This window comes from Gorilla gorilla, chromosome X, assembly GCF_029281585.2.
Source record: "Gorilla gorilla gorilla isolate KB3781 chromosome X, NHGRI_mGorGor1-v2.1_pri, whole genome shotgun sequence".
NCBI classification, from domain to species: domain Eukaryota; kingdom Metazoa; phylum Chordata; class Mammalia; order Primates; family Hominidae; genus Gorilla; species Gorilla gorilla.
In genome coordinates, this window is record NC_073247.2 from 135005511 (window position 1) to 135020298 (window position 14788).

The following is a 14788-nucleotide window of genomic DNA, read 5'->3' on the forward strand; positions in this document are numbered from 1 at the left end:
TTGGGCTGACTTTGGTATGGGTGATTGGCTCTTCTCTGCCTCACTAATCCAGCACATTTATTCAAGTCAGATGACTGCAATATGAAGCATTGTCATTCGGTGATAGGAGAGCATGTGTGTGCAGATTAAGATTATTAGAAAATAATTCTAACAGAATTGACTTCTGGTATGTATTTACGAAGACTCAGGCAATTTAGTACCTTGGGGGTTTTATTCATGAAGATGAATGCCTTTTATCATATGGAAGATTTCTTCTGTAAAGTATGGCATGTTTTAAGGCTGATTTCTGTAGCACACCTCTTATTCAACTTCCAACATAGCCAAATGTAAATAGGATGCCATAGGACAACAGTATCTTTAAAAAAAAAAAATTAACTAAGAGAGCAGGAAAAAATGAAGGGGGCTGAAAAATATCCCCTCTTTGAACATAAAGAATGTGGTCTAATAGCTTTTTCTTAAAGAGAAAGTATTCATACAATAAATGAAGAAAACTTGGTGAATTAAACCAGCAATCCCCCACACCCACACTTCTCTCCTAGCCCCTCAGACATTTACAGGATGCCTAAATCAAAGAGAAATAGAGTAAGGTGAGCATCAAGGCATGTTGTTCTGTACTCAAAGCAAGATCAATCTTTATACATAGATCCTTTTTTGGCGCTGATGTAGAAAATCCAAACAAGGAGATACTTAGGTCTACAAATAACCTAATCTGCATACCAGATGGATCTAAGGGGGAAAAAACATACACACTTCTCCACACACATATTTTTTTCTAAAATGTGAGCATAGAAAAACAGATGCTTTTGCCTCCCAACGGATCTGTGGGCCTCTCTCAAGTAGTCTTGTGGAGCAATTTCATTTCAAATTTCTAAAATTATGAAAATGTCTAGATTAAACATTAAATTGAAAAGGAAAGGGCCTCTTACATAGAAAACCAAATGAATATTTTATGAATTATTTTTAACTGCTCAGTGATACCCAACCCCCAATTTCACAGATGAGTGGATATGGGGAGGGGGCCAGTAAGAGGAAGTCTCCCCAGAATGGGTTGACTGTGATTCACTAACTTCTTTGACAAATAATTTGATGCTATATGCATCACTCTGTGTGTTAGTATGTAAGAGCTCTTTCTTCTGCGAATGAAACTCTACTGATAAAGCTTCAGTGAATAAGGATTGTGGCATTTTTTTCTTTCAGATCCTATATGTGAGGATTAAAATAAATTTCCTTAAAACAATAAATTTTATCTATATTTCACACATTTCCCCTTATTACATTTAATATATCTGCTATCATATCAAGCCATCCATCATCTCCAACAAATCTTACGAAAGCAAAGTGAATACAGAACATGGATTTGGAAACTTGCTATTTCTTCCTTAAATTTCATGGTCGACTGTAAAAACAGCTTTTATACTTGAAGTTCTGCAACTAATTCAGAAAGAGCTATTATAATTACTGTAAAAGCAAAGTTGAATATTCTTTTGGTTACCAGAGTCATTAAGTAACTGAGGGTACAATTTATGCCTTGTTCATCTATAACAGATGGAAAGAACAAAGATTTAGGATGAGCTGAACAAGAACCACTCCCATTAACTAGTTCCATTATGCATCGCACTAAGTACAATCCTCCCATCCCACCCTATTCCCATAAGCCCTGTACCAAAAATTCAAAAAAGGGAAAGATCAAGAGCAAAACACGACACTTTCTGTGGTGAGGCCTCCTGTAGCTCACATCAGTAGGATCATAGCTGCTCCACGTAAGTAAGATTTCAAGATAACTGAAATTTACTGTCTTAAGTATTGGGACTTTGAGCATTTCTTCTGGAAACCTTCCCTAAAATATGCATATCCCTGGGTTTTTCAGCAGAGATTACTGAACACAATAAACCATAGCCTGATGACTTAGGGAACATCCATGATTATACTGTGCACTAGTATGATGTTGTCTCCTTTTTTCATCCCTTCTTTCTCCTTTAAGTCAGTCTGTCACTTCCACTGCTACTAATGTACCTCTTTCTAATATCAGTCCCTCCCTTCACACACACCCTTTCTAGTTTGCAGCTTTTAATTTACTGTGAACTGGAAAACCAAGATTGGTAAGAACTATATGTTAAGTAAGAGTTAAGGCACTGAAAGCAAGGATGAGGAATTAATTATGGGCTTCAATACATCAGCTTTGTGACACTTTAATGTTCCTATCTTTAGATAAGCTTCCTATCCCAGTTTAAAGCTAAATTTTGAAAGGGTGTTGTTATAAGACAGCTACCTTCAAATAAGTAAATTTGTTCTGAGCAGACCAAAGTGGGCCTGAATTAAAGCAGGTATCTTGATAGCTCCAAGTTTTTCTGAACCTGAAAAACAATGTCTCAATGAATGACCCCTTCCCACATTTATATAGCATCACACACTTAAATAATGCACATTTCAAACAGTTTTTTTTTTTTTTGAGATGGAGTTTCACTCTTGTTGCCCAGGCTGGAGTGCAATGGCACGATCTCAGCTCACTGCAACCTCTGCCTCCCGGGTTCAAGTGATTCTCCTGCCTCAGCCTCCCGAGTAGCTGGGGTTACAGGCATCTGCCACCACGTGTGGCTAATTTTGTATTTTTAGTAGAGATGGGGTTTCTCCATGTTGTTCAGGCTGGTCTCAAACTCCCAACCTCAGGTGATCCGCCTGCCTCGGCCTCCCAAAGTGCTGGGATTACAGACGTAAGCCACTGCACCCAGCCTCAAACACTTTTGGAGACATTATCCAGTTTGATCCCGGCAACACTTCTGATATAGGCAGGGCCAGATTATAGATAAGGAAATGAAGGCTCAGTAATTTGCCCACAAACAAACAATTAGTAAATGACAAGACTGGGGTCCTGGGTTCTCATTCACTGTTCTTTTCACAACACTGATATCTTCTATTGCTCCCTCTCACCTTCTCTACACATAAAAAAACACTAAACTCTGCCTCTGATGAGAAAGACGTATTCCTTTTCCTTGGGATTCCTTCCTTATTCCCCTCTAAGCATTGCCAGATGTCTTTAAGAATATTGCTCATTTTTCTAGCAGAACTCAAAACCCTCTGGTTTTATTATGTTGAGAGTTGTCAGTTAATTAAAAATTCAACAAATGTATGGTCCCAACTTGCCACCAAAAGTTAACAAATGTCACCGGCAAGGATGTTTCTCGCAAGCAGACACTGAAGAATACATCCCAGAAGATACCTAACAGCTCATTTTGTGTCATGGAAGCATGAGAAATCACATCCTCAAGACATTCATTAACCTTTCATTTCCTCTATAAATAATCAGTCAGAAATGTGGCTCATAATTTAAATTAATCAAAAACTGCTCTCTTGTCCTCTCTCTCTCTCTCTCTCTCTCACACACACACACACACACACACACACACACACACACACATACTTAAAATGACTTGTTGAAATGACTTGAGGGCTTGTAATGCCAGCATCATAGTCAAATGTATGGTTCCACTTCTCTGGGTCAACTTAAACATTGCCTCGTCCATGAAGCCTTCCCTGTTCATATCAGGCCTTAAAAATCTCTTCTTCCTCTTGTCCAAGACTTTATAGCAATTACTAGCGTTTGCTATTTAGCATATATTTAGAAACCATGTGAAGTACTGCCAAGCGTATGGGTTCTAGAGGCAAATGGACCCAGATTCCAATCCCAGCTTTACCGCTTCCTAGCTGTGTGGCCTTGGAAAAATTACATAAACTCTCTCTGACTGAAATTCCTCATCTGTAAAATGAGACTAATGATACTTAATCTGTTAAACTGTTCTGGGGATTAAATACATATAAAGCACTTAGCACGGTGCCTGCATATACTAGGCACTCAAATAAGGACAGTTAGACTTATTATTATTACAATCTTTCATGTATAGTTCTGGTTTGATATATGTGCAATTTTGAGGCCTTCTCACTTTGTTCTAAACCCTTTAATAGCTGCACCCAGAGATAAATTTATCATAAAGCTTAAGCTTAATGGCCCCTCACTTGCATAGCTTCTTTCCAAGGCCTTGTTCCAAATTATGACATTCATAATTTTATATTTTTTTGAAGAAAGATCCTAAAATTGCATTAGCTTCAGGCCAGTACAAAACCTGGTTCCACCTCTGGTTGTGTCTTTAACCTCTATGTTATCCTGTTCCCTCCATGGGTACTCATTGTAGTACTTTGTACACAGTCAGTACTCAATAAAAATCCTCAGTTAGCCAGAGTTTTTGGTGAATTTGGCTTCAAGGAAATAAACATCAATTATTTAGTCAAAAACTTCTAACTTCTAACCAATACATTTGATTGGAAAATATTCAGCCCACTCACATATTTTGAGATAATAAAAATGTACTTCGTGAACTGTACAAAGTACATTTTTATTAATACAAAGCCTATTATTAGACTTTGTACTAATATAGCATTATTCATAAAAATTATGGTAAGAATGATGATACTGAGGAAGGGTTTCTCAACCTTAGCACTACTGACATTTTGGGCCTGAGAATTCTTTATTGTGTGGGCTATTCCAAGCATTGTAGGATGTCTAGCGACATCCCTGGCCATTACTCACTAAATGCTAGTAGCACCCTTCCCAGTTGTGACAATCAAAAATGTCACCAGGCATTGCCAAGTGTCCTCGAGAGGAATCCCTCCTCAGTGCCCTAAGGCATCACGATCAGCACCAAAAGATGTACAAGCGATTACAAGTCTTTCAAACTAAAGCAGGAAAAGGAAGATAATTATTTTAGAAAAGTTTTCAATAAGCAAAAGCAACCTCGGTTAACCTGAAAATCCCATTAACCCCATTCCTTGAATGTTCTATTCCCTTAGCATTCCAGATAACAAAAAAAAAAAAAAAATACTGTACATTCTATTTTCTACTTTGTATGCAAAGTTCAGCTGATTTTCCATCTCAAAAGCTAAGTACAGAAATCGAGTTCATGAGTGGGGGATCTTCAGCTTCATCACTTTTGCCATCTATTTTAAGTGACAGTGATGCTATTGACCTGAAAGTTCAGGGAGTTTTTTTCCCCTTGTTTTGACATTTTAAGTTTGATATTAGCAAGTCTTCCTGTTTTATCTAGTTGAAAGCGAAATGCAACAACAAGAAATCTGATCCAATTAACTGTGATTTTCCTGTATATAAAAGCTCTAACATTTTGTTCTAGCCACCCCACTGATTGTGCAATTGAAAATGTCCTTCTTGAATAAGCAATATGTCTTATTTCTTCTTTCTGCAGGTTGTGATCCTAGGGAAACACTCAAGAGGTTATCACTACATGCTCGCTAACCTGGTAAGAACAAGCAAGTGTCCCTGGGCAATATATCCTATTTAGTTTGCATTTTTCTGTAATCATCCAAAAAGGAAATACATCAAGTACCTAATGCTTTGTCCAGAAACTTGGAGAAATGACTTCGGTAAATACCAAAACCTGAATGCAATAGCCTTGCTTTCAATTATGCTGTCATTTTAGCTGTGAAGCAGCTATATTCTTTCCTAATTTAAAAAATAATTTGATATGATTCTTTACTTATTTTTAGATTCAATTTCGGTTTGAAATGTAAACTATTTTAATTGGGTTTGAAATATAAACCATGGAATTGGGGACACAGGAAACTGACTCTTTCCCAATTGATTCAAGTATATGTGCAGATCAGTACTGCATTTGTCCTTTCAGAAGCAGACCACTACCAAATCTTTTTGAGCAGATGTCAGAGTAGGTTTCAACATAGTACATTATATGACCCTGCCAAGGTGTATAGCCACCTTTCTACTTACATAAAACACAACTTGAATCTTTACTTTCAAACTTCCCATGCCTTTAAAATTTGTGACACTGTAGAAGCTAGTATTTCATTAAGGTTATTTTATACATTTTCTTTCTCTGGAAGGACAATTTGTTTAGGAATTAACAAAATTGCTTCTAAATTAGTAATATCTGTTTGGCAGAGGTTCTGAATAATACCATCTCCATGAAATGAAAGAGAAATGTTAAATTATCGCTATAATACTAAAAATCTATTAAGTTATTACATGAGTTCTAACCCCAATTTTGTTTCATTAGCACAAGAGAATCATGATCATTATAAAGCTCTTAAGCCAAAAGAATAGAAACAAAGGTGAAAGATTATTGTAATTATATTCTTATATTTTTTAATCAAAGAAATATCTAATATCTTATTTTGTTTTCATAATGAATATTTTTAAATGAAAAAGGAAATGTTACTTAAACCTCTTTCTTAGGAGTATGTGCATTCAAACACTTTATAAGATGCAGATTAGAGCTACTGCTTTCAAATGTAGTGTGCATTTTTCTCCAATAATTTGCTCTGAGTGGAGCACTTAGTCCATTTTGGGAATAAATGAATCTAGTCTTTTAGAAGAAGAAATCTTGATTCTTAAATTACATCCATATATTTTCAATATGGTTTTTAGGCAACCAACAAATAAAGGACTTTTTTAATGCAATGGAGGTTAAACTGTGGTTTGTCAGGATATATGGATGTCACAACAAGGCACCTGATACAGTTATTGATGACTTTTTATCATTACTTTCTCACCAGAAAATATTTTGCTCTCCTTCTTTCCTTCCTTTCTGTTTTCCTTCCTTCCTTTCTTCTTTCCTTCTTTTCTTCCTTCATCTCTTTCCCCTTTCCTTCTCCTCTTATTTGTATGTCCTGGAAAGCAGCAAGGTTTATAGCACAGTGTTTAAAAATGCAGGGTTCACCAATCACTGACCATACATGAGGTGACTTTAGGTAGTATACGCACACAAACTTTTTTATTTTAGTGAAAATATATTTCCTTACTATGTATTAGAAAAATATAAAACTAGCACATCAAAATTGAAATTGTATAGATACTATTACTTCAAACAGGGCCAAAATAGAGATATAACAAAAGTAAAATATGTTTTTAATGTTCAAGTAAACAATAGCAAGGGGGATAAAGAGATATAGCAAAATCTGGGTTTTGCCTACCTGGTTGTTTTATACATGAATGACTAAGTTTGAGATATAACATTGAACTGGGGATCAGAAAGTTTGGGTTGTCAAACTGACTTTGCTACTAGCAAGGTAAGGGGCCTTGGGCAAGTCACTTCAACTCTACAGACAGTGTTACAATTCCATTACTTTAACTCAGGTGGGAGTGGTGGGGGGCAGTCATTGATGTGTCGGATGGGTCATTTGAAAGCAGATAATAATTAGAAGTGCAAGATATTTATTGGGAGTAATACCTGTGAAAGATAAAAGGGAAAGGGACATAAGTAGGCAGGGAGAGCTTCAGACCACAATACAGGTCTATACCAGTAACAGAAGGGAAAAGGAAGCAAGTTTAATAGGAAAAGCTTCAGACTGTGCTGTAGCATTGATAAAATCTTGGCCAACACAACTAGGAGATCAGTGCAAAAGATAGCTCATAGAGGAGTCCTATGCTTCTTCCAAATGGCAAATCATTTCATCCTGACTTTGCTCAGTCATTAGCTGGCAGCAGTCCAGAAAGCACACACCTTCCACTTGAAAAACTGAGGCAGATCTGAAGGTACCTGAAGCTGGAGGTTGTCAGCTAACTTAATTCTTTGAGACAGATTTTGTCTTAAAGAGCGATCTGAGCCGTGCATAAGAATGGCTATCTCAGTTGGCCTACCATGACCGATGATCTGTAAAGGCCTTTCCCATTCTATAATTCCAACTGGGTCTCCTTATTTCTACTGACAAACTTTTTTTATTTTTTTTATTTTTGTGGGTACATACTAGATGTATATATCTGTGGGTTATATGAGATATTTTCATGCAGGCATGCAATGCACAATAACCACACCAGGATAAATAGGGTACCCATCATCTCAAGAATTTATCCTTTGCCTACTGACAATCTTTTAAATCAGCTTTTATTGCAATTTTGAGATCCAGACCTGACAAAAATTAAAGTCTATGGAGTGACAGAACTGAAAGAGAAAATCACTGGGACAACGTTGGGAAAAAGAATGGTAAACTGAATCCTATACACACAACTCAGAATTATGAGACTTTGGGGGAATGTCTACTACAAGAATAAGCAAAGTCTGTTCCTTTACAAAGAAAGTAATGTATAGTATGATGTCAGTCTAAGTAATGAAAATGTGATTTCCTTTACCATGCTTTGAGCTGCCACCCTTTCTCTTCCTTTAGTGACCCTCTTTTCGTTTGAATTCAGCCATGTAAGTCCCTGTACTCTATATCAAATTGCATTTGGGTAATAGAGATAGGAGCTGCTGTTCATCTCTGATGATAATAATAATGAGACAAATTATCCCTACTATGGTCCATGGTTCCCAGTTTTTTCAAAGCAGATAAAAATTACCTCAAATGCCTCCATCAAAGACAGACAGAGAGAGAGAGAGAGAGAGAGAGAGAGACAGAGAACCAAAACTATTTAGAAGTAAGTTGGATGGTCAAGAAAAGGGGAAGTGGAGATAAGAAGATGTTTCCTTTCAAGATGAGCCAGCTGGATGAAAGCTGAGGGTGGATATCTATATACAGAAGAGCAAAGTCCAATGTGAGTCTTGGTGTTACAGACAGCACAAAACCACTGCTTTCTTCTACAAATGTAGAGTCAAGAATATTTAAGCTACTTAACTAAGCTTCCTGGAATCACTTCCTGCAGTTCCCTTTGATACTGAGCTCTATCTGGCAAAGACATCTTTGTACATTTACATGGAACTTCCCCTGGTAACAATCCTAAAGTGAGAAGACTTGGATATTCCATGAATGCTTTAACGAAGACCTCTCAGAGGTCAAGATGTACATTTCAGAGTGGACAATGAGCTGCAGAAAATTCTAGCTTGTTGAAATCCCGGAAAGAAACAGAAGATTTCACCAGGAGTACAACCCAGAGATGTGATCTACTCAGGCCAGAAGTGGACATCCCAATAGAGCAAGTAAGTCTCTTAGAAATTCTTATATCAGTTGATGATGTCATTTTTTAGGAGTTGTTCTGTAATTAATTGTTGTTTTATCTTCCAGGACTCTCTCTAACATGGCGCTGTTTGTCAACGTTAGTCCCAGAGTTAGCCATCATGTGTACAATCTGTCAGTCAAGCAGCCTCTCAATCTCTCATGGTAAGGTCCTGGATCTGGATGCTTTACACTGCATTGTCAGGCATGTTATGTAAAGTGATTTAGTTTTTTTCACCTATGTCAGTAATGATAGCTCAGTTACTGTATGTAGAGCCCTAGAGTAATATTAGGAATAGATGCAAAGGCAGGAGGCAGTGTGGTATAATAATAAGAAGAAAAAAAAGCACGAGGCTAGGAGGTAGGAGTCAAGTTTGAATCCCAAGAATTCATCTAACTAGCTATATAGCAAACCAAACCCCTCTGAACCTGATTATCAATCTGTAAAATGCAGATGTAGACAAGACCAGTATTTCCCAAAATGTAAATGAGATGATTTTAGATACTACATAGCAAAACTTCTCTTTTAACTTATTCGTTTTGAATGTATATTAAATACATATTGGAAAAACAACTATCCCAGCAATTCTGTGATTTTATAGATACCATTCCTTAGAATGAGGCTAAAGTAGATATATAGATAAAAGAAACTCAGTCAATGTAAATAAAAATATTAAGTAAATTATAGTTCAGATGGTCCACCTCTATGGCAAAAAATTGAAAAGGTGGTATACTAATGACTAGAATTTGGAAAATACACCACTGTCACTTCTAGATCTACATTTCTTCCCTCTTGGAGTTCAGTTTGGGCCAGGGTAGGCCAGGTGAATGCTGAGGACACAAACAGGGAGGCAAAACCAGAGCCCCGTTATCCTTGGGGATATAAAGTTATAAGGCAGACTAAAGCTTTAAAATCAGTCCAAGTGGGCAAAAACCAAGATAGATATGAGTATTCCTAGCCAAGTTCTAAGCAGAGCTGAGGATCTGAAGGACCAATCAAAAACAGTCTAGCAGATTACACAGGGCAAATTGGATCTGGATTGAATGATCCAACAACAGATGTTCATCACTCCCCAAATAAGACCAAAAACAAAAACAAAACAAAACAAAAACCCAGAAACAATTGAAGTGCCCAGGGGAGAACATGAGCCATAGCAGGGCTCATTCAGTGTTGCACCAGTTAACCACTGCCTTAGAAGACCTGACATTTTCCCTGCCTAGGTTGATACTGGTACCAGAGTTGGAGACAATTGCTGACCCTTTAAGTGGAGGACTTTAGGTAATGTCTGCTGTTAGCAGTAGAGAGCTACAGGCAATCGAACAGGTCATTGTGCAAGGAGAGAAAATAGAAGAAAGTTCATCTATCTTATATTCCTCTCTGATGTGTTAGCTGTTTTCTTTAGACTTTCATTTAATTTTCTCAGAACTTCTATGAGGAGAGACTTCTTGCCCACCCACCTTCCTAAGCCTTTTACATATCAGAAAATGGACTCAGAAAATATATATAACTTGCCCAAAGTCTCATAGCTAATCCATTGCCAAACTAAGTTTTCTATCTAGATTGGTGACACTCTTAGTAGAGCACCTTGCTCTTCCCACTTTACCCACCCAAGCTTCTCAGTGAGATAGAAAGCCAGCACCACAAAGGTCACATAAAAGCATTTGCAAAGACACAAATGTAAATAAATGAAGCACAAGCTCTAAATTTATGAGGATGAAGTGATCAGAGATAAAAAGGGCTTTTAAAAACAAGGACACGTTGGGCCGGGAGCGATGGCTCATGCATGTAATCTTAGGACTTTGGGAGGCCGAGGCGGGTGGATCACGAGGTCAGCAGTTCAAGACCAGCCTGGCCAATATGATGAAACCCTGTCTCTACTAAAAAAAAAAAAAAAAAAAAAAACTTAGCCAGGCATGGTGGCACGTGCCTGTAGTCCCAGCTACTTGAGGGGCTGAGGCAGAAGAATCGCTTGAACCTGGGAGGTGGAGGTTGCAGTGAGCTGAGATCGTGCCACTGCACTCCAACCTGGGTGACAGAGCGAGACTCTGTCTCAAAAAAAAAAAAAAAAAAAAGGACACCTTTGTGAATCTGGTTTTGAAAAAAACCATCCAAAAGCCCAACATGAACTGTATCTTAACAGGCATCAATTACATCCACATCACTCCCTGCTGTCCAACCATTTTCCTTCCCTCCTCTCTCTCTCTCTCTCTCTCTCTCTCTCTCTCTCTCTCACACACACACACACACACACACACACACACACACACACACATTTTCATTCCCCTTTTTTCTTATGCTTCGTCTTCTCTCTCCCTCCTCATCCAACCTCACTTATGCCAGAAAATAATGATGGAAGGGGGGTACTAGATGACATCTAATTTTTCCAAAAGTTTACTAAAACAAGAGCATTACTCATAAGATTGAACCCAAACAGGCAGCCAGGAGCTTCAACAAGCTTGAGGAAGTGAACTCTGCAGCTTACCAGATCTCAGAATGTACTTGAAAAACAGAAGGGCCTATTTTGCTTAGAGAGAAAACAAGTTTAAATAAGATTTAGTTATGCTGTTTTGCTTGCCAATAACAACTATTCCCTTCTCTCTTCCCCTTCCAGGTCTTCTTCTTCTGTTCTCTACTTTCCCTTTCTTTGTTCTGACATTTTTTATGTTCTAAATAAAAAATTCAAATGCTCAAAGCCACGTGTTGTGATCACTGACACCTCAGCAGATGGCATGTAAACACAGAGCTCACTGGGCTGGAGCCTGGCTTTGCAGGCAAGGGAGGTGGGCTTGCAGGTAAAAATTCCCCCTGGTCCCAAATGCCAGGGAGCCCAGTCACCTCTCCTGGTGCACAACTTCTCTGGTAGCTCAGGATTCACTTTCTTCTCCAAACGGAAATGGTACATAGAACACCAAGGGAATGAGGAGTGGGGACTGGGCTGGGTTCCAACTTCCTGCCATGCATTTCGAAAGCCACAGGCATTTGTCAGCTTAAAGTTGCGAACTCTGAGACTCCTATTCTCTCTCTCCCAAAATGCCTTTATTATAGTCAACCACTGCACTGTGTCTCTCTTCTCTCTCTCCCCTGCCTGAAATTAACAAGGAAAGATCATTTCCTACCCAATGTTATAGCAAGATGAATTAAAAGCATTTTATCTTCTCCCCAAACTCTCAGATTATGTCCTCTAAAACAGTGCTTCCTAAACTATCTGTGAAGAAGAACCAGTTTTTCCCCCCAAGATCTTCATGGACCAGTAAACATGCAACAAAAATAAATTACTTAAAAAATGAAATAAGCAAAATAAGATATATAAAATATAAGTTCAGTATTTTTTAGTATTACATTCAATAGCCATTATATTACCCTGTCAAGTTCCTATGAAGGTTGGTAAAGACTTACCCTCCATTTCTTTCCTTATATCATCTCAGACTGGTAACAAACAATGAACCAGCACCAGTCTGCACACATTTTGAGTAGCGCTGCTCTGAAGGTCTTTACAGTAAGTGTTTTTTTCTATATATACCACTGTATGTCCAACAACTTGTTCACTTCACAGCAAGGAAAACAGAGTGTATTGTCCTTAAGAACCTTATAATTGTATTGTTCAGACCAGACTTGCATAGCTTATGATAATTGCCACTGAGATAGAACGGGTGCTGGGACAATGAATAAAGAGAAGGCAGATTGTGGAAGTCAATACCGTGGAAGTCTGCATAGTGTAGCCAGAGAAGGCCTTTCAGAAAAGGTGACTTTGAAACCATAATCTGAAAGAGGAGAAAGATTCAGCTACATGACGAATCAGGGAGAGTTCATGCATAGGGAACAGTACATGCCAAAGTCCTGAGGCAGAAAACAGCTTGATGTCTTCCCTGAACAGTCAGAAGGCAATTTTGGGTAGAGCAGAATGAGTGACAGGACAGATTAGATGCCAGGTGGAAGAGTTTTACCTTTTTTTCAACAGCAACAGAAGGCCCATTGAAGAATTTCAAGCAGGGAAGGGGTATGATCTGATTTATGCTTTTTTAAAAATCTGTGTCAAATGGATGAGTTTTATGTGATATAAATTATACCTCAATGAAGCTGTTAGTTAAAAAAAAGAGAGAGAGAGAGATCAGTGGCTATTTCCCCATTAATAGAACTTATGCCACGTTGTAATTATTTATTTATTCATACGAATAACCCCCACTGAACTGAAGTGCCATGAGAGCAAGGACAAAGTTTGAGATGGCTCACCATTGTAACAGCTAGCACTTAATAGGTCTCTAAGTATGTTTGTTGGTCAGACTAGAGAATAAAATCATGAGTGAACAGTATAAGCAACTTGTAATCAAGTACTAATTTATATGGTGTAATCGTCAACTCTACACATTGTATCCTCCCAGGAGGATGGATCTGCTTTCTAGAAAAAGACTTGTGTCTCTCATTAGCAACCTGACAACTTGAATCACCACAATTACTATGCATTTCTTTACTGAAGCATCACCCAGATGAACAGTACAAATGGCACCAAAGGCAGAGCCAGTCTTCATCCAAAATGTGAGATAGATAGTTGTCTTTGGCAGCCTTCCAACCCTCATTCTACTGCTTTTATCTTTCCTATAGGCAAGCCACCTTTTCTCACCCATAATCTATCATCAACTCCTAAAAGTCACCCAACTTATCTTGTCTCTGTTTTCCCCCTGTACAAAATGTGCCCTAATAATAGTACTGTATGAAGGAAAACTCCACATCATACCTTGAAAAGAAATGCACTTAATGTAAGCCTTGGATATATTTATTTCCAACTCTCAAATATCCACACTTCCAAAAGTAAAGTGAATTTCAGTATGTGAAAATCAACAAAGATGGGATAATACCAAAGTCATTTGGATCTTTGGAAGACTGAATTGTCGGGCTATTCTCAAATCATGGATGGTCTGTGTTTGGATGACAGTTGTGTAACCAGTGTCTATGTGAAAGATGGCTTTGGAGAGTTAATCAACAGAAGCTTACAAGACCCTGCATGAACTGCTTAGGCATAAAGGTCATGTTGGTTTTATATAGCTGCATTCAGATGTGAGCAAACGTGCACTGATCAAACAAACAGACATGATATGATTGAGAAGTGGTGCAATTTATGAAATATAGCAGAACCTACAAATGAAAATGGGTAGTTTCCGTTTCAGAAGAATCACTTCTGGATATTATACCCATATTTCTAACAAATATCACCATTGTTGCACAGAAGCAGTCAAGTGTACAGAAAACTTAGAACATAGAAAGTGAGAAAGCAGAATTTCAATTCACCCTATCTATGAGCAGTAGGATTGCCTCCAGTCTGTCCCTGCCTTCTCTCATATCTTTTAATCTCTTCCCACTGCACACAAAGATTACCGTTCAAACCAAAGGAAAGGATACTAACATGGCTAGCCAACAAAACCATCGATTGCAACCAAATAGAATTGGTGAAATGCAAACAGCACTAGAATTCGATAAGTTTAGTCCAAGCACACAAAAATCATTGAATTTGTAATCAACCCTTAATTATTAAAATCTTTATGAAATAATAAGATAGGCTTAACAGAAATTCCATAGCACAACAGGAAATTTGGGACCTTAGAGTCACTTAGCACCTATGTTGTAGAGTATACACATATACTTATTGCACAGAAGGCATGGGAAGTCATGCAATAATAAGACAAAAATCCATAAACAGTCATCCATATGTACAATAGCCTATGTAATCATTGGGAAGGGGGAGGATAAAGGAGCACAATTAGCCCCCTTACTACCTAGTAGAAGATACAGGGACAAATTTGATATAGATGTTCTTAACCATTATTTCACTAATTGAAAATGTTA

General features: G+C 37.9%; 1 protein-coding gene across 9 annotated transcripts in view; it reads left to right on the plus strand.

The window, feature by feature from the left end:
- Window positions 1-14788, plus strand: part of GRIA3 (glutamate ionotropic receptor AMPA type subunit 3) — a 307490-nt gene that overhangs the window by 166190 nt on the left and 126512 nt on the right. For all 9 annotated transcript variants that reach the window (XR_010132479.1, XM_063702875.1, XM_063702874.1 and 6 more), the window contains one exon: window positions 5253-5306. Coding sequence is in view for 8 of the 9 variants with exons in the window: in XM_063702875.1 (XP_063558945.1) it covers window positions 5253-5306 (54 nt within the window). In the remaining variant the exon portion in view is untranslated. The remainder of the gene's footprint in view (window positions 1-5252; window positions 5307-14788) is intronic.